General features: G+C 54.6%; 1 protein-coding gene across 1 annotated transcript; it reads left to right on the top strand.

The window, feature by feature from the left end:
• Nucleotides 1-14,573: 14,573 nt before the first annotated feature.
• Nucleotides 14,574-15,530, top strand: LOC101692071 (olfactory receptor 226-like). The gene has a single exon (XM_013050895.2). The coding sequence runs from the start codon at nt 14,574-14,576 to the stop codon at nt 15,528-15,530; it is 957 nt and encodes a 318-aa protein (XP_012906349.2).
• The last annotated feature ends 4,816 nt before the right edge of the window (nt 15,531-20,346 follow it).

Below are 20,346 nucleotides of genomic sequence, written 5' to 3' on the forward strand. Positions count from 1 at the left end.
ACAAGGAAGGGTCTCCTAACATCGCAGTCCAGAGTATAAGTGAACATCACCCATCATCTGAAAAACCAGGAGAAAAATAATCTGATGATAAAATACAATGAACTGGTGCAGGTCTCAGAACTATCTGCCGAGGGTTTAAAGTAGCCATCACAAAAGATGCTTCCATGATAAACTGCAAACTCCTTTGAAACAAATGAAAAAAAAAAAAAAAAAACAGGAAATCTCAAGAAAGACATAGAAGTTATAAAAATGAACTGCTGGTGAGGGCGTGGAAACACTGGACATTCGTAGGACTGGGAAACGCTGCAGCCAGTTTGGAAAACAGTCTGGCAGCTGTTCATAATGTCAGCCCAGCAGTCCCACTCTTAGGCACTCGTCGAAGAGAAATCAAGTCCTGTCCACACAAAAACCTGTATATAAATGTTCATAGCAGCATTACTCATAATAAGCAAAAAACGGAAGCAAGCAAATGTACATCAATTGATGAATGCATATTTGGACTGTCCACAGCACAGACCATGAGTCAGCCACCCTAAGGAGGGAAGATCTGACACTGGGAACAATGGAATGAATCTTGGAAACATCACGCTAAGTGCGAGTTGTCAGACCGGAAGTTCACCACCATTTATATAAAATGTCCCAACTGGGCCAATCCACGGACAGAGAAAGGGAATTAGCGGTTGCCAGGGAGGGTAGAACTGGAAACAACTGCTAATAGGTATGGGGTTTCCTTTGGAGGAAATGAAAATGTTCTGAAATCAGCCAGCGGCAATGGTGGTATAATTCTGAGTCTACTAAAAACTACTGATTATAGACTTTTAAAGGATACGTTTGTGATATATAAATTATAGGCTCAATAAAGCTATTATTCTTTTAAAGAACCAAATAGAAATTATAGAACTAAAAATACAACAGCTGAAGTTTTTTTTAAACTCATTAAATGGGGATGCCTTGGTGGCTCAGTCAGTGAAGTGTCTGCCTTTGACTCAGGTCATGATCCCAGGGTCCTGGGATCGAGTCCCACGTTGGGCTCCCTGCTCAGCAGGGAGTCTGCTTCTCCCTCTCCCTCTGCCACCCCCCTACTCCTGTGCACGTGTGCTCTCTCTCTCAAATAAATAAATAAAAACCACTAAATGGACTCAAGAGTAGAATGAGAACGCTAGAGGACAGCATCAGTCAAATTGAAGACAAATAAATAGTATTTCCTTAATGTAAACAACAGAGAGAAAATAGACAAAAAATTAATACAACCTCAGAGACCTATGGGACAATAACAAAAGAACTAACGTTTTATCACTGGAGATCTAGGAAGGAGAGGAAAGAAAAGAATGGGAAGAAACAATGGCTGAAAACTTCCCAAGACACAGATGTACAGATTCAGGAAGCTGAGCAAATTCCAAGCAGGATGAATCCAAAGAAATCCACACCAAAGCACCTCATAAGTAGAATTTTGAAAACTAAGAAATAAAAGAATACTAAAAGGAGCCAAAGAAAAATAGCACATTATAAAGGAAATCCAATAGGAGTACTAGCGAATTTCTTATCTGCAATGGAGACCAGTAGGTTGCCAAAGACCCCTTTTAAGGGCTGAAAGAGAGCATGTGTCAAGCCTGCATTCTATGTCTGTGAAACTACCCCGCAGAAATTAAGGGGAAATAAAGACGCCCTCAAATGAAGGAAAACAAGAGAGCGTCATGCTAGCATACATACTGTTACATGACGGTCAAATAAAACCCCCAACCTGAAAGCAGACGATTACAAAAAGATGGGACTTTCAGAAAGGAAAGAACAACAGAATGGGTAAAAGTCGAAGTGGCCATAATATACTACCGTTTACTTTGCAGTTTCTTTGATCACATTTTATGTTATAACCCTGCCTGAGGTGGAGTCAGTGAATATGGAGGAAATACTCCAAACAGTTCTGTTTAAAGCAGGAGGGGAAAAAAAGAAAAAAAAAAAAAAAACCTGAATATAAGTAAGGTTTCTATATTTCACTTGAAGTGTTAAAATGGTAACACCAGGGGCACCTGGGTGGCTCAGTGGGTTAAAGCCTCTGCCTTCGGCTCAGGTCATGATCTCAGGATCCTGGGATCGAGTCCCGCGTCGGGCTCTCTGCTCAGCAGGGAGCCTGCTTCCTCCTCTCTCTCTGCCTGCCTCTCTGCCTACTTGTGATCTCTCTCTGTCTGTCAAATAAATAAATAAAATCTTTTTTAAAAATGGTAACACCAGAGGCTGTTATAAGTTACGTAGAATATCATATGTAAATTACATGTAAGTTAACCAATGAGAAAATTACACAAAACTCAAAAATATTATAAATATACCAAAATAGAAGTCTGAAAAATGTTCATATGACTCATAGGGAGAGAAGGGAAAGAAACAGGCACCTGAGAGTAAGTAAGGTTCCTTGCTTACTCGGGTTCCCCTGAGAAATAGGGGAACAAAGAGGAAATAAAAAGTAAATGGCAGATATGAGCCCCAAGACATTAGTAACAATTTAAATGCAAATGTTCTAAATACACAAAAGACAGATGTTGGCCAAGTAAATTTTTTTAAATGATCCAAATACGTGCTTTTTTAAGAAAAAATATTTTATGTGAACATTAGTCCAAAAAGGCAGGAGTAGCTGTATTGATATCAGAGAAAAATTTCAGATAAAAGAAAATTATAGGAATAATGGAGAACATTGTGTAATAATAAAAAGGGTGAATTCACCAAAAAGATAGGACAATCCTAAATGTGTATGTGCCAAACTACAGAACTTCAGAATATATGAAGAAAAATGGATAAAGCTGAAAAAAGAAATCGACAAGTCCACAATTCTCGTTGGAGACTTCAAGATGTCACTCATAGCAACTGACAAAACTCCTGGAGGTAAGACCAGCAAGATGTGGAAGATCGGAACCCACCAACCAATGGACCTACTGCACATCTGCGGAACCACCCACACACACTAAAGAACACACGTTTGTTTCACACACATGGGACATTCACTGAAAGCTGTATCTTGGGTCATAAAACAAACCTTAGAATTTAAATCATACAGAATATATTTTCTGACCATAATAGATTCAAATAAAAACTCAATAACACAGAAAGACAACAGAAAAATCTGCAAATACTTGAAAATAAAACACACTTCTAAATAAACCATGGGTCAATGATGAAGTCTCAAGGGATATTTTTAAAATACAAAGAAGCAAATGAAAACGAAAACGGCATATCAACATTGTGAGCCGCAGCTCAAGTAACGCTGAGGGATGTTTACACGCACATGAAAGGGAAGATCTCCATCCATACGATAAAGTGCTACCTCAAAAATCTACGGAGAAAAAAGCCAAATAAAACCAAAGTATGTGTAAGGAAAGAAATAATAAAGACAAAAGCAGAAATCAATGAAATTAAAAACAGGAAAAATTTTTTGGAACACTGCATCAAAAACTAATGATTTCATGGTGACTAACATAACACAATAAAAAATAAAAGTAAAAAAATAAAAAATTAACGAAACAAAAAGCTGGTTTTTGAAGAATAAAATAAAATTAATAAACCTCTAGCAAGATTAACAAGAATCAAAAGTGACCCAAATCAATACCAAGAATGGGAAAAGTGACGGACCGACAGACCCAACAGGCATTAGAAGGGCAGGAGGGAGATACTGTGAGCAACCATGAGTTCGCAACTTCAACATCTTCGAAGAGATGGACCATTCCCTGAAAGCCACAAACTACTAAAACTCAGCCAGATGAAACAGATAACAGAAACTATGAAGAAACTAAGATTTTGTCATTAAAATCCTTCTGAATCCAGAGCTCTCACTACTGGAATCGGCATTTACATACCAGCAAGGGCAGGAGGCTGGAAGGACCACACGGTGGTTAATTAGAGGTAGAGATGTCGTGAAGACCTTGTGCTCAACTTGATATGGGTACAGATGTCTCCGTACAGAAATACTGTAAAGGTGTGTGTGCACTTCTGTACAGATGTGTGCACAGGTTTGTACATACACACATGTATTTCTTCGTTCTGCCAACTGAGAGGGCCTAGAAGCAGGGGTGTCCCAGTAGCAATGAGCATACCCAAGTGCCCAGAACTTGGCATCTAACAGCATCCTCAGTAAAAGGAAACTGGACACCTGGGAGAAGCAGCTGGTTCTAAGACTGGAGCAGGAAAAAGTAAGGTGGCCCAGAGCATCTTCTAATGTCAGAAAATAAAAAAGTGATCCAAAAATAAAAAAAAAAAACAATAACAGGCGAGCCTGGGTGGCTCAGTGGGTTAAGCCTCTGCCTTCAGCTCAAGTCATGATCTCAGGGTCCTGGGATCAAGACCCACATCGGGCTCTTTGCTCAGCAGGGAGCCTGCTTCCTCTTCTCTCTCTGCCTGCCTCTCTGCCTACTTGTGATCTCTCTCTCTCTCTCTCTCAAATAAATAAAATCTTTTAAAAAAACAAATAAGAGAAAATTGAAACATTGGTGATGAGGTACAGCAAGCGTGCACAGAGGCTGACTGAAGACTTCCCAAAGACCAAAGCTGGGACAGTTGGAGCAATGACCAGTCATACCGATTATGACCCAAAGGGTAAAATACACACCCGCGAGTCATACTGACATAAAAAATGACGGAATACGTGAAGGGGGAGAAGAGACACCGTTCCCATGCAGAAGAATTCCAATTTGTGTAGATACTCTGCTTTCAAGGAAGGAGCACCTAACTTCCCACTCTTAAATGTGGGCCTGCCTAACGTCCTCCTCCAAAGAGTGAAATACAGAAGGGGAGAAAAGGAACAGTTCTTCAATGGAAAAAGCCTGACCACACAATTCAGCCATGTGAAAAAAGTCAACGTCACAGCCACGCACCATTTTAATATGTGCACTCTGGGTCATGTGGGACAAAAATGGCACTTCACCTTTGCGATCTGCCTCCCAAAACACCTATAACCATGATCTAATGGGGAGAAGATCAGAGAAATTCCAGTAAAAAGGCCTCTTACAACATACCTGAGCAGTACTCTTCAACACTGTCAAGGTCACCAAAACCAAGAACGTATGAGAAACCGTCACAGCCGAGAGGAGCCTCAGGAGACGTCTGCTACCACGGGAGTCCTAGAGGGGACCTAAGAGAGGAAAAGGACACTAGGTAAAAGCGAAGGAAATCTGAACAAACTATGCACTTTTGTTTATAATAACGTTTCGGTGTCGGTCCATTAACTGTCGCAAATACAACATACTAAGAGGAAGATAATGTAAATGTGGTGTCTGTGCTAGCTTCTCTGGTTTGTGCAAATCTAAAACTGTTCTAAAAAAGAAAGTCTAAAAATTCCTAAGGAAGAAATCTCTAGGCCTAGCTGGTTCCACTAGAGAATTTTACCAGACGTTTAAAAACGAATACGCCAACTCCACACAATATCTTCTAAAAACAAGATGGAACCCTTTCCAACTCGTTTTATGACCCAACCTGAAAGTGCAACGGAAGACAGCACTGAAAATGAAAACCACAGACCTATATTTCTAATGAATTTAGATGCGAAATCCTCAACAAAACTCCATCAAACATAACCCAGTAGATAGAAAGAATAATTCACTCTAAGTGGGGTTATTCTGGCACTCAAGACTGATTCAATATCGAAAATCAATCGGCCTGATGCATCTCAGCAACAGGCAAAGAGGACAAATCTCATGATGGTATCGAGTGTGGGGAAGGCGCTTCGGACAAGATTCACACCCACTCGGGATAGATAAAAATCTCTCAGGTAACTAGGAACAGAGGGGAACTTTCTCAAATAAAGAGCATCTACCAAAAATTCTCAGCAATTAAATCACCCTTAACCCTGAGAGACTGAACGTCCTCCCTTAGGATCAGGAACTCCATGTGGTGACGCCCATTCTCCCTCCGCACAGCCCGGGAAGTTCCAGCCAGAGCAACAGGGCAAGAGAAGAGACTGGAAGCATACAAGTTGGAAAGGAAGAAATAAAATTATCTCTATTTACAGATGACATAATTATGTAGAAATTCCCAAGTCCACAAAAATAAAACTCGTAGTAGTAGTAAGTGGGTTCAGTAGGCTCAGAGGACAGGACATCACATACAAACACCAGGGGCATTTCTGCACACCGACAATGAGCAGGGGGAAATCTCAAGAAAAAATGCAATACAATTTAAAATTTCTACAAAGAAATGAACTCAACGTAACCCTCGTATCTATACAAGTGCTAATTCGAAAAGAGTCATGGGCCTAAATGTCAAATGTAGAACTACAAAACTTCTAGAAAAAATGGATTAAATCTTTGGGACTTACGATGAGGCAAAGCATTCTTAATTTGACACCAAAAGCAAAATTCTACAAAAAATTAAATTGGACTTTGTAAAAATTTAAAACCTTTGCTCTGTGAAAGAATTGTGAAAATATACACTGGAGGGAAATATTTGCAAATCACATATTCAACGCTAGACTTGCATTCAAAGTATTAAACTAAAAAAGTCCCCAAAACTCAACATGAAAAAGTACTCATTTCGAAAATGGGCACGCAGAGTCATTTCACCGTCGAGGACGCACAGCTGCGCCACCGCAGGACATGGCCAGTGGCCCCCCTCGTTAGCCGTTTAAGCGTGAACTAGAAACGCAGTAGGACACCCCTAAGAACCCAGGATGGCTTTTTAAAAATCAGTGAGACGCCGAGAAACTAAGGCCCAGACACGTTGCTGGTGGATGTGGGCTCCACAGCCACGGCCACTGCGAACAGCGCGGCCTTTCCGACCCTGGAGCTAGAACTGCCGCTGACCCGGCGGCTGCGCTGCGGGCCCGACCCCGGAGCAACAAGTGGTTTCCACACAGAGTCGCGTGCGCTGGTGTTGGCAGCAGCAGGTTCGCGCGGCTTCCCGAGCGCATCCGCGGCCCCCGGCGCGCTGTGGTCCGCGCGGGACCCGCCCCAGCAGCGAGGAAGGAGTCCCTGGTCCACACAAAGCCGCCTGGAGGACCGGACCTCGGGGGTGACGCGGAGTGGAACAGCGATCTCCACGGACCCGCACCGCAGGGCCCCACGGATCGGCCCTTCTCAATCCACCGGGACGGAGGGTCAGTGGGTTCGCGAAGGGGGCGGGGGTGCCTGGAAGCGGCCGCTCCGGGGTGGGCGTGATTGCCGGGCCCCCGCCTGAACGGCCGCCGCGCGCTCCGCGGACGCACAGCCCAGAGCGCGCGGCCCGCGGGATCCGCGACAGCTCGGGGCGTGACCCGCGCGCGGACTTCCCGCGTGCACAGTCGGGGCCTCCCCCAGCGCGCCGGGACAGGCTCCGGGCAAGTCCTTCGCGGGACGCGCACGTCCACTTCTGGCAGCGAGGACCTAGGGCGGGCGGCGGGCCGAGCGGTCGGAGCGAGGAAGGACCAGCTTCCCGACGTGGCTGTAGGACTCGGGGCTTCGGTGCCGCCCACACTCTCCGCTCACACATTTCTAGGAAACGCGAACAGACAGTGGCAGGTGGGGCCGCCCGGAGCGCAGGAAACTCCGGGGGATGGAGACGCGCGTTCTGCTCGCTGTGGCTCACGGGTGCGCGTCGACACCAGCCGGACCGCGCAGGTGTGCGCTGTTGGTGCGCACCGGACGCCTCGACGGTGCTGGCTTGGAGGACGGAGCGTCCCTCACCAAGAAAACCCTGTGCCCAGAGCCCACAGAATCACAACGTGTGTGAAGCGCAATAATGGTGCTGACTTCGCCCCAGGACTGCGGAGCTGGTCGTTCCAAACGCCAACCACCGGGGCGCCGGGGGCCTTAGTCTTTGAGCGGCTGCTTCCGCTCAGGTCATGGGCCCGGGGTCCTGGGATCGCGCCCCGCATCGGGCTCCCTGCTCTACGGGAAGCCTGCTTCTCCCGCTCCCGCTCCCCCTGCTTGTGTTTCCGCTCTCGCGGAGTCTCTCTCTGGCAAATAAATAAATAAATAAAACCAAAAAAGAAAGAAAGAAAGAGAATCCACCATTATAATTTGCCACACTGAAATACTGAGGGAGAAAATGTGTATTATCCTCTTAAGAGAGGCAAAATTTTTTATATTAAAAAATGTATTGCGTTTACTAAATACTTTGCAAACTAGAAGTAGCAGGGAAGTCCCTTAATCTGATAACAAGCATCAAACCACAACCCACAGCCTGTCTCCTGCTCCCCAAAACCAGGTCGGGGACCAGAGACCGCACAGGACTGCCCTCCCCACTTCCAGAGGCTCTGCCCTGCCCTGGGGGCCTTCACGAGTGCAGTGGGTTATGAGAAGAAAGTCGTTAGGACTAGAAATGAGGGCAAAGCCCTAATGACCCACAGACGATGCCACCGGGAATGAAAGGAATCCAGAAGAACCCTCAGATAAGTGAGCAGAATTCACGGCAGTTTGGCAAGCTCACAGGGCACAGTTAATAAACAAAAAGCAACAAAAAGAAAAGGGATTCTTTTTAAAAAGCTCCAATTTAAAAAGCAACAAAAATATTAAATATCTAATTTAATATTATATTAAATATTAATACCTCAATATCTAATGAAAGACGTGGAACCCTTCACACGGAAAACAAACATCGCAGCAAAGTTCGAGGAAGAAAAATACGCCCAGTTTATGGGTCAGAAGGCTCAATCTTGCAAAGACATAAAATTTCCCCAAATTAACTACTGAAGGAGGGAGGCTGACCCTGACAAGTGACCCTAAAATTTACCTGGAACCCCACAGGGGCGGGAGCACCAGCCCAGTCTGCTAGGGCAGGCCTCCGCCGCCCCTGCTGGAGTAGCAATAACACGGTTGCAGGGGACACCCACCAGCCAGCCAGTGTGGACCGAAGCAGAGGGCACGGTCAGGAGTGGGCTCTCTACTTCTCCAAGGCCAGTGGCAGGTGGGGAGTCCTCCTGCCCAAGAAGTAGGGTGAGGACACGCAGGTGCCGCTCCCAGGGGGTAGCGGGGTGGGGGTGCTGCAGGGCTGGGGCTTCCTCCCCTTTGGTTTCTAAGACAGGAGGCTGGGGCCTGTGTCCTTGCTGCTGTTAGGAAAGGTGGAAAGAAAGAAGGTGGAGACCCAGCAGCAAAGGTCAGGCAGGGGTCCAGAACTCAGCACAGCCTGGAGCCGGAAAGCCCCCAGGATGCTTGTGGATAAAGATAAGGTCACTGTGGGGGAAGCAGGAAGTCAGAGTCCCTGCCCCTGGCTTGTTTTCTGAGAAGGGGCTGAAGGTTTGGGAAGCCTGCCTGGGGGAAGGGGGCAGAGGACTGGGGGCGGGGGTGCTGCTGGAGATCACGCTGCAGGGACAGACTGGGGACTCTGCAGGGGTGAACACTGGCCCCAGCGATTGGGAGGGGTGGCAGGACCGGGTGTGGGCACCCGCTGAGGTGGGACCAGGGCTGGTGTGAGTGAGGTGAGAAATGGGCAGGACCTTCACCTCCACAGCCTGGATCCAGAGGTGAAGTTCTGGGCCACAGGAAGCCAGGGGTGTCTGTGGAAAGGGGCCGAGATGATGCAGGGAGACAGGACCCTGGGAAGCAGGAAGCTGGGGAAGTGTGGGGTGTGCTGCCCGGAGTGCTGGGGTTCCCAAGAGGAAAATCTCCAAGCGGCCACCAAGTCAGCAAACCAGCAAGAGGTCCAGCAGCGCAAGACACTCCCCACCTGAACACAGCAGAGTCCCCGATCTCACTACTGCAGAGGGGCTGTGGGGCAGAGCTCCTGGGAAGGTGTGGGGGCGGCGAGGAGGTGGGGACAGATTTAGACCAGGGCAGGGGTTGGGGCTTCACAGGAGTAAGAGAGCTTCTTCTCCTGGAAGGCCCCAGGCAATCCCTCTGCAAAGCAGCCTGGTTGGCTCAGGTGCAACACAGAGCAGTGAGGCTCAGAGCGTGGTCAGCCCTGCCCGGCAGCCGCAGCGGCCCCCCAGACCCAGGGCCCAGTGGGAAGGGATGGTGTAGGCCTGAGAGTGTGGGTACACGGACCAGCAGCCTAGCTGAGTGTCCTCCCTTGGTCACTTGCTCGGGCCACTGTCACGGTCCCCAGATAGCAGCCCGCACAGCCCAGCTCCGGCTCCAAGCCCCTCCCCCGGACAGCAGTGAAGAGCCTGGCCTGCTCCTGCCTCACCCCACACCTCATCTGCGGGAGGCCCTAGTCCTTGGTCCAACTCTCAGCCTCGCACCCTGGGAGACCCCAAACGCCCACCTCCAGGGAGGCTCTCGGGTTCAGATGCATGTGTCCATGCCACCACCTAACCTCCCTCATCTCTAAATCTGCACACCCAGAACACTTACTCCTGACGCCCTCTCCTCCAAAACCACCAATCCCACATCCTGCAGCAAATCCAGCGACACCCCCCCACCCCCGCGACAGGGCTCACTAGCTCGGACGGGACGGGGCCCCAGTGCAGCCCATCCGGAGCCGCCAGTTTGTTCTCCCCAGCAGCCCAGCTCTGTCCACAAGCCCACACGTCTCGGGGGCACCCCAGACCGTGCACCCTCCCCAGAGCTCAGCTGCCGACCCCTCCCCAGCTCTCTGATACCAGGCCCGTCCCAGCATGCCCCTTCCCCCCACTGCCCCTACACGTGGAGCCCGCGCCCCCCCCCCAACCCGTGCAGTGGCCCTTCCCTCCGCCCATGCACTCCTCTGGGCTATCTCCAGGACCCTGTGCCAGCTGGGAACCGCACCCCGGATTTCGTCCCGGTCCCTGCCAGCCGCAGCACGCCTCACCACCCCCTTGTCCGTCCCTCCAGCACCAGAGCTCCACACACAGGAACTTGACTCTTGGGTGCCCCAGAGTCCGGCCCGCCTGAGCTGAAGGGTGAATGAGTACCTGTGGCTTCTGTAAAGTGATTCTAGGACCCAGCAACACACCGCCAACCTGTCCACCCTGGGCCCCGAGATGGGGCAGCCCCAGAGAACCGAGTTCCCCTGAGGCCAGGACCCCACCTCTGAGGGGCTGGTCAGCTGTCCCCTCTGGCTGAGCACAGCAGACACGGGACCCCATGTGGCAGGAAAGGACTGCAGGCCGGTGTGGGGTCCTGGACACCCTCCTCCCACCTCCCACAGGACAGAGGGAGCTGCTGCTTGGGTCCCTTCACAGCCGAGGAAGGGGTTTGCCTGTCCACCCCCTGGGCCCTCACAGTGTCCAGCTGGAGGTCAGAGAGGGAGGTGCCACGAGACAGGACTGGAGCCTCAGTCCCACGCACTCAGGACGCGGCCTGGAGCCCACTCAGGACAGCGGGTGGAGGACACGGCCTGGGCCAGCTCCTCACCCACAGCCCCGCTCAGGGGTGGGGGCAGAGGTTTCTGGCTAGGGCCCTCTGCTGCACCAAGCACCTGCTGAGGGGTAAGGGGGACCGCCTGTGCTCACATCCCACCCCCACCCCCAGACCACACTGCCCTCTGTCTGTGCGGACAGCCAGGGAGGGGTCCAGGCTGCACATGGCCGCCCATCCTGGCCATTCTGGCTGACATGGATGGTCCCAGGGGAGGAGGGTCCCTGACCAGAGGCCTGAGGAGCTTCCCAGGAGGAGCTGCTGATGCACCACCCCTGGGACGGCGAGGGGGGGGGGGCAGGGCAGTGCGAGGGCGGGGGCAGGGGCCGGCGGGGAGGAGACTTGCTCCCTCTGCCCAGCCCTGCTCAGTCTCTGGCGCTGGCTCCCCCGAGCTCTTCTCCAGTGAGGAGGGAGCGACAGCTGAGGTGAGCTTCCCATTCGCCACCCAGCTACCCTTTAGAAACACAGCCGCGACCTGCTGGTGGGCGGTGCGGGCTCCGGGGCTGCGGGGGTTCCCCCCATGCAGAGGGGCTGTTCCCCACAGCCGCGGACTGGCCCGGCCATGGTACTTTCCCCAAAACCTGACTCCTGCTCCTGTGAAACGAGGGCAGGAAAGGAGCCCCTACTTGTCCGACCACCACCACCGTCTCCGCCTGGAGGGCTCCTTACTGGGGAGGAGGGGTCTTTGCAGCCGGTGTTATCCATTTTGTATCTTCCAAGCTCTGCCCAGAACCGAGATGGTCCCAGGCTGTGTGGCAGCCCTGGGAGGGAGAGATCCAGGGGGCCCGTGGTCAGCCTCCCTCCACTGTCGTGCTGAGCCCCTCTCAGCACTCAGGACCAGCTAGTGACCTGCATTGGCTAAGTCCCTGCCCAGAGCAGCACTGCGGCCTCAGGAAAGCCAGAGAAGAGCGCTGAGACCTTGTCCTCCCTAGGTGAGGAGTCAGGCTTGGGGGCTGACAGCAGAGTGTGGGGCTGGGCTCGGGCTCCAAGGCAGACCTGCCACCTAAAACTGGCATCTCTGCCTGTGGGAGCCTCTGTTCCTGTGTGTGCCCACACATGGGGAGGACAGCAAGCTTGTCTGAACACCTCTCTGAGGGGCAGGACGTCTGGGGCTTGGGGTTGAACCCTGTGTCAGAGCCGTCACTCGTGTTCCTTTGGCAGAGGGTGCAGGTCCTGAGCCTCGGGCGGGAGGCTTGGCATCTGTCTCCTGGGCAGGGCAGCGTGTGGTGGGGCACCTGTGCTGTCCGAGGCCTCGGTGCCCATGTCTGTGCCAGGTCGGGGTCTGCTGGGGACACTCAGGTTCGCAGGTGTCTGTCTGCCTGGCAGGAACCTGGTGTCTGTGTGGGTCACTGCATTAGGGGCTGTGGGTCTGGGTGTGGAGGTTGCTGTGGCTTTGACTCGGATGCCTGGGTGCCCCGAGTGCATCTGAGTTTGGGGGAGGGAACGTGGGCCTTCTCCCAGGTAACGTCTGGGGGGCACCGGCTTTGGAGCATCACAGCGAAGCCTGGGACTTGCTGTTTGTGTCCTCGTGTCTGTGGGACTCGGGGCTCCCGAGGAAACGCTGTTCTCACACCCCTGCAGCCAAGGTGACACTTTTGTTCTGTCTCTGCCCTGGACAAGGGCAGACATTGTTCCAACTCTGATCAGTGGCAGATCTGAGCAGAGAGTCCTGGGGTCACCAGGAGCCATCGTGGAGGAGAGATAAAGGGACCCAGGGGTGTTTTTACTCCAGACCCCACTACAAAAGGCCGACCCCACCAAGGTTCCTCACCGCACCCTCTGGGGCCACCAAGCGCCCTGAGTGAGCATAGCAGGTGTGCAGGCTTCCCACGGCCCTCAGAGCCCATGCGTCCCACCCCTCCTGCTGGCTGCAGAGACCGGGGACAGCCCAGCAAAGGTCCTGCCACGCCCCACGGGACAGCTGAGGGGTCAGAGGCCGATGTCGTGTCCCAGGCGCAGGAGGCTGGGGAGGGTGAACCTGAGCTGCCCATCCCAGAGCCCGTGCCCTGGAGCTCCAGGCTCCGCTGCCTCTCACCATCTTTGCAGGAAGAAAACCATGGGAAACTGCAGGCGTCAAGAAGGTCCTGGGCAGCACATGGGGGAGAGAGGACGGGGGTCCGTGGCCACTCAAGGGCAGAGGCTGGGAGGAATCCTGGGAGTTCTGGGGTTCTGGGAGGAGGCAGGAACTGAGAAGGGGACATGAACTGGGACCTGGGGACAGGGACAGCCACCCTGCCGGGTTCCGGGCTCAAGGGCCTCTCCAAAAAGGGGCAGGGGCTGAGGAGCCAGGGTAGCCGTGCCCTGGGGCATCCACTCCGTCCGGGAAGGAGGGTCACCTGCCGCACCCCAGTCAGTCCCAAGCTCAGGAGGAGGCCTCAGGGGACAGGCCTGGTGTTGGGTGTGCCCTCTGAGGGCTCACAGCAGCGAGATGCCCAACAGAGCCTGAGCAGGGGTCTAGGGGTTCTGCCTCCAAACCCCTTCTCTCATGCATCAGCCAGCGGCTACTTCGCGTCCAGTGTGCGGGTCCCCTGGGCTGTGTCCCAAGGCGCTTGGCGAGCAGGTAAGAGCCCAGACCCCAGCCACAGCACACACGAGCACGTTGGGTTTTAAATGGGTTTTTGGAGATCTGGCAGCACAGCCTGTGACCTGCGGGAACGTTCCTGGGACAGAGAGCACAGGCTGATGTGAGGCACAGTACAGGGGGACCCTGGACAGGACTCGACCACACTTCGGGGAGCCTCTGAGCCAGAAAGCCCACGGGTCCACAGGACGGGGGAGACCCACCATGGTAGGGCAGGGGTGAAGAAGCTACTTCTGTTTTGAGGGTCTGGCCCTTCCAGTCCTGTGAGAGCAGCTCCTTGGAGCCACAAGGAAGCTGCCCACAGTCCTGCCCTTGGCCACCGCAGCCAAGGCTGGAAACAGGGATGGGAGCACAGGAAGTTTGGGCCCAAGAACCTCCCTGCAGGCTGTGGCTGCATCCCCGTGGCCTGGGCAGAACCACGCAGGAGCTGCCCCAGGGGTGAGCAGCGGAGGGCCGGACCCCCAGGCCCGTGCAGCGGCGCCGGCTTCTGGGAGTGTCAGGAAGTACGTAGCTCCCCTGGCCGGGGTGTCCAGGGGACCCGGGGTGGCTTCCTGCATCCCTCCAACTGCCTGCGATGCTGACCTCTCCTGGGGAATAGGCGTCCCATGAGGGGCCGTGATCCGTGTCAGGCCCCGCACCACACGCGCCCATGGATGTCCTCCTCAGCAGTCCTGGGGGACACAGAATAAGACGGCCCCTCCACCCACACCCCGCCCGCCAGCCAACCTCTGACCCACCGCCTCTGCCAGCAGGCGGTGTGCACCATGTCCACCGGGGACAACCACTCCGAGGTGACAGAGTTCGTCCTCGTGGGCTTCCCGGGCTCGCTGGGCATCCACGTGTGCCTGCTGCTGCTGTTCGCGCTGGCCTACACGCTGACGGTCACGGAGAACGTCATCATCGTGGCCGTGATCCGCGTCAGCCCCCTGCTGCACAAGCCCATGTACGTCTTCCTCAGCAACCTGTCCTTCCTGGAGGTGTGGTACGTGTCCGTCACCGTGCCCAAGATGCTGCTCAGCCTGGCCGCGCCCCGCTTCCGCCGCATCTCCTTCGCGGGCTGCATGGCGCAGCTGTACTTCTTCCTGGCGCTGGCCTGCACCGAGTGCGCGCTGCTGGGCGTCATGGCCTACGACCGCTACGTGGCCATCTGCCGGCCCCTGCACTACCCCACGGTCATGAGCCCCAGCCTCTGCCGCGTGCTGGCCGCCGGCTCCTGGCTCTCCGGCTTTGCCATCTCCCTGGGGAAGGTCTTCTTCATCTCACGCCTGGGCTACTGTGGCCCCAACATCATGAACCACTTCTTCTGCGACGTGTCCCCCCTGCTGAACCTGGCGTGCTCCGACATGTCGGCGGCCGAGCTGGTGGACTTCCTCCTGGCGCTGCTCATCCTGCTGGGGCCGCTGCTGCTCACCGTGTTCTCGTACGCCGCCATCCTGGGCACCGTGCTGCGCATCCCGTCTGCCGACGGCCGGCGCAAGGCCTTCTCCACCTGCGCCTCTCACCTGGCCGTGGTGGTCATCTTCTACTCCGCCTCCCTCTTCATCTACGCCCGGCCGCGCGCCCTCTACGCCTTTGACCTCAACAAGCTGGTGTCCGTGGTCTACACGGTGCTCACGCCACTGCTCAACCCCATCATCTACTGTCTGCAGAACCGGGAGGTCAAGGAGGCCCTAAGCAAGGTGGCCCAGAGGGCAGCCCAGGCCCTGGGGGTCCCATCCTAGGAGCCTCCCCAGGACCCCGGCTCCCGCAGACCTGCTCTAGGCCTCTGTGTCCCCTGAGTGGCCACAGGGCGAGGGGCTGAAGGCAGAGTCCTGGCTGTCCCTGTCCCTCATCATGACCGGCCCAGGACGAGCACCCCAACCTGGGTCACCCCCAGCACGCCCGTGTCCGGAGCACCTGTCCGGAGCCCTCGCCGTGCACCCCAGGTGCCTCGCAAGGTCTCATCCTGCTGTGCTTTGCACGTGCTGCTCGTGGCGGACCAGGAACCCCCATTCCAGGCGGGACCCCCTCTGTCTCCCAACCCAGGGTAGAAATGGAGTGGCCAGGTTGCAGGCCTGGGCCTGCCTCTTTGCCGAGGCCGCAGGCCATCCCCACCAGGCGCTCCTCCTCTGGACGGGCCCCCGGGCCAGGTCAGCCATAGCACCAGACTCCTGCGCAGTCCCAAAGAGAGGGTGTGAAGGAAGAGGGGCGGGTGTGCCCCAGCTGGGACGCAGAACCTTCTGACGCCATGCCACCGGTGATCTCGGGAGAGCAGGGAAGAGCTCTTCGAGGGAAACCTCGGTCCTGCCCTCCCCGGTCAGCCAGGCCCGTGCTGGGTGTGGACCTGCACCCAGTCTCCCCTTGGTGACAATGTGCATGTGGGAGCTGTGGCCGAGATAGCCACCAGGGACCGTGCACAGCAGGGCCCAAGCGGATCCCATGCCAGGTCCACAGAGCAGGGAGGCCACATTGGGGCAGACAGCTGGAGGAGATGGGTCTCTGGTGGGAGCAGCACCAGTGCTGGGTCTGCGTGGAACAGGCCTGCGTCTCGGGGCCCGCACCTCGCTTCCAGGCATGGCCTTGTTCACTCCACCTGCTCCCGACAGAGAGCAACCGGTCACGGGGACACTGGCAGGTGGGCAGGGCTCCACCTCCCAGAGTCTTGGCCGCTCTCCTGAGATCACTGGTGCCAGGGCGTCAGAAGGCGCTGCGTCCCAGCTGGGGCACGACTGTGACAGACCATGGGGTTTCCACCGCGGCTCCTAGAGTCACGAGGCCCCAGCCTGTGCCGGTCTGCAATCTCACGGTGCCCGGTGGGATTTCGGGTGGCAACCATCAACCATGCTGGCTAGTTGGGGCGACCTAGAATGCTGGTCTCGTGAGATGGACGAGGGAGTTTGAGCTGCCGTATCTGGGCCACAGAAACACACCGGACCCCGAGCGCCGAGGCTGCTTGCCCCATGTGGGCATGGTGCTGCCAGGCACAGGGGACACATCCCCACGTAGCCCCGCGGGCCAGACCTGTGGGCAGGACAAGCAAGGGAGGTCCTGCCGCCCCGTCCACTGGCGGAGCTGTCGCCGCGTCCCTACTGGCCTCTTGGCACAGACACCACCGCCGTGGCAGCCAACAGGATGGAGCAAGCGTCCCACACACAGTGCCCGTAAGCCCGATACCTCGAGCTCCTCCCTCTTTCAAGATTTGTTTATTTATTTGACAGAGAGATCACAAGTAGGCAGAGAGGCAGGCAGAGAGAGAGGAGGAAGCAGGCTCCCCGCTGAGCAGAGAGCCCGACTCGGGGCTGGACCCCAGGACCCTGAGATCATGACCCCAGCCGGAGACAGAGGCTTTAACCCCCTGAGCCACCCAGGCACTCCAACCCCGCCCTCTTTCGTAACAGATGTAGTTCCACATCAAATTTCTGCAAAGCGATCACTCTAAAAACTAGGCTGAAAAGACCACGGCTCACTGGTCTGACAATTCAGCAAGCTCGGAGTGCCAGCCTCTCACTCGGTTCTGTAGAGACCAGCTGCACCGGGGAGCTCACAGCCTGGACTAGTCCCCCAGAAGCAACAGATGCAGCTCGGGTCAGGGCCGGACACACAGCAGGGCCCCCAAGGCCAGGGAGACACAATCTGCTCCAGGTGGAGCCTGGGTGCTGTGCAGGGATGGGGCCGTGAGGGAGCCCCAGCAAGTGTGGAGTAACGCCCCGCAAGGAGCAGCGAGGTCAGGAGACACGGCACGTCCGCAAGCCAGGAGGAGCTGGGATGCAGGGCCCCCAGCAGGGCACGAAGGGCTGCCCCACATCCTCCTGCCGAGGCCGAGCACTTGAAATGAAGCGGAGATGCGCTCTGGTCTTCACACTGGAGACAGAACTCTACAGTCGGGCCAGAGGGAGAGCCCACCCCGAGCACGGGGGGAGAAGCGGAGACTGGGGGTGTTGGAGGAGGGGGCACCGGCATACGCAGCCCAGTCAGGCAACTAGTTAGTGCTGGAAGACTGAAAACTAGGGGTCAGGGACAAAGCCCCAGCATCGGTGGGGGTGCCCCAAACTGAAGACCGAAGCCCCAGAGCAGAGCCGAGAAGGGCCTGATGGGGGAACCTCGTGGGCTCTTGGATTTGGGGCCCCATAAAATCATAATTTGAGTTTTTAGAAGATTGCTCCACCTTTGGGATGTTCTAACGGGACTTGGCCTCCTTCTAACGTGGGATACAGAGCACAGAGTGGGAGCGGGAGTCCGGGGATGAGGGAGCCAGGGCAGAGGCCCAGGCAAGAGGCTGGGGCACCTCGGACACGGCGCAGCTGGCCGGTGTGCGAGGCTGCAGAGCTGCGCCGAAGGTGGGGCCGAGCTCCGTGAGGTGCTGAGCCTGGAGGTCCCCTGTCCACACACCCAGAGGGGCAAGTCTGGGGAGCAGGACCCCTGCTGGGACCACCCTGGTCTCCCACCCCCTGCCCCCTCACTTGACCCTGCCATCAAACCCCTATTGTCCATAGGCAAAACTCCCAAACCTTACGGGGACCCTGTGATCCAGCCTTCACTACCACCCCCGGGGCCTGACCACACTGCCTCCCATCTCTCCGGATCGCCAGGCCTCCCCATCTGCTCCCGTCAGGCACCGGCCCCCATCGAGGACACTGAAGGAGACAGTCCCCTCTGCCCTGGCCCCTCACAAGCGTGACTCCAGGAGGGGCTTGCCCAGAAGGACACCTGCAACCTCCCAGCGCCCAGCGCCCAGGGTGCTCACCTGTGTCTGTCCCTCCGCCATATTCACACGTTCCAGGCACACACTCCCGGGGGCCACTGAAGCCTCCTGCGGACCCAGACACACCACTCTGCCCACGTGCACCCTGGCGCAGGGACTGAGCAGCAGGTAAAAACGGCAGCCCTGGCACCGGGAGTGGGAGCAGCCCTGGCACTGGGAGCCCTGGCCATGGGAGTGGGCCCCCTGCATCCCCTGGGAGCATCCTGCCAGGCCCTCCCTCCTCTGGGCCAGCGGGGCCCAGACTCTCTGCCCCATCTGATGCTCCATGTGTTCTGTTTTCTTGGACTTTGGAAGGTGTGTATTTCCAGTGGCGACTCCTTTCTTTCGCACAGTGTGAAGTTGGGGGCAGCAGAGAAGTCAGCGGCCGCTACTCCTGCGTGAGCGTTCGGGAGGCCAGTCTCCCTAGGCCTGCCGTGCTGAGCCAGCCCTGCCCCCTGCCCCAGAGCCCCCAGGGACAGGAGGAACCCACCGGCAGATGAGGAGTCGGAGCTTCTGTGGCCCGGGACACCTTGCCACCAGGGGTCCCACGAACCACCCCAGGCCCTCTCCGAGGCTCCTCTGTCTCCCTGCCCCAGCCCCCTGTCAGGGTCCAGTTTCTGGTTAAAGGTGGTCAGTTGCTCACCACATGGCCCCTCCTTATCCCACCAGAATGACGGTAAAGGAACCCACAGGATAAGGACAGTGACAGAGGGGCAGAAGCAGCGAAGCCCCAGAAACTGGGGAAATGGTCCGGCCAGAGCTGAGAGGACTAAAGTGCAAAGCCCAGAAGGAAGGGTCTGCCTCTCGGATACCGCTGAGACCCTCACCCGGGGCAGACTGGGCAAGCAGAGAGGAAACTCAGGGAGCCTACAGTAAAGCTTATTATTCAAAAACCAGCTTGCGTCCATATATCAGCAACAAACAATAGGAAGTTGAAGTAGTTTTCAAATCCCATTTCCAGTATGACGGGAATAAGGGAGGGCATGTGATATGGTGAGCCCTCGGTGTTATTTCAACTAATGAGTCATTGAACATTATATCTAAAACTAACGATGTACTATATCTTCGCTAATTAAATTTAAATTAAAAAATAGAATAGCTAAGGGTAAATCTTACAAAAATGTGCAAGAACTATACGCTCAAAACTACAAAATGTTGCTGAGAACATTAAAGAAATGAGATGTAAACCACATTCTTTGGCTGAATCACTCAATTTTTTTAATCCTCCCCAGACTGATCTACACATTCAATGTGATCCCAGTCGGAACCTGAGCAGGTTTCTCTTAGGAACCACCAAACTGATCCTAAGGACCTAGAATTTTCACAACTTGAAAAAGAGCCACAGATTTAGAAAACTGACACTGTCTGATTTCAGGTTTTATTGTAAAGCCACCGTGACGAGACAGCACAGTACTGGCATCAAGAGAGACAAAAAGGTCAGCAGAACAGAGTAGAGAGACTACAAAAACGGAGCCCCACATATAAAAACAACTGATTTTTGACAAAAGCACAAAGGCAATTTAGTAAACAGAATAGTCTGTTCAACAAATAGGGCTGGAAAAATGAGATATCTTGATTCCCCCAAATAGGCTTTGATCCATAACTCACAACATACATACTCATAGAGCTAAATAGAACCTCAAACTCCCAGAGGAAAACATCTGTGGAAATCTTTTTTACCTTGGGCTGGGCAAAAATTTCTTAGCTATAAAAGCAAAACCAAAATCCATAAAAGAAAAAAAATCATCAACTGAACTTCTATAGAATTTAAGCCTTCTGCTCTTCAGGAGGCGCAGTTAAAACAGGAAAATACAAGC

The sequence above is a fragment of the Mustela putorius genome, unplaced genomic scaffold, assembly GCF_011764305.1.
Source record: "Mustela putorius furo isolate JIRA1106 unplaced genomic scaffold, ASM1176430v1.1 tig00003909_pilon_pilon_pilon, whole genome shotgun sequence".
NCBI classification, from domain to species: domain Eukaryota; kingdom Metazoa; phylum Chordata; class Mammalia; order Carnivora; family Mustelidae; genus Mustela; species Mustela putorius.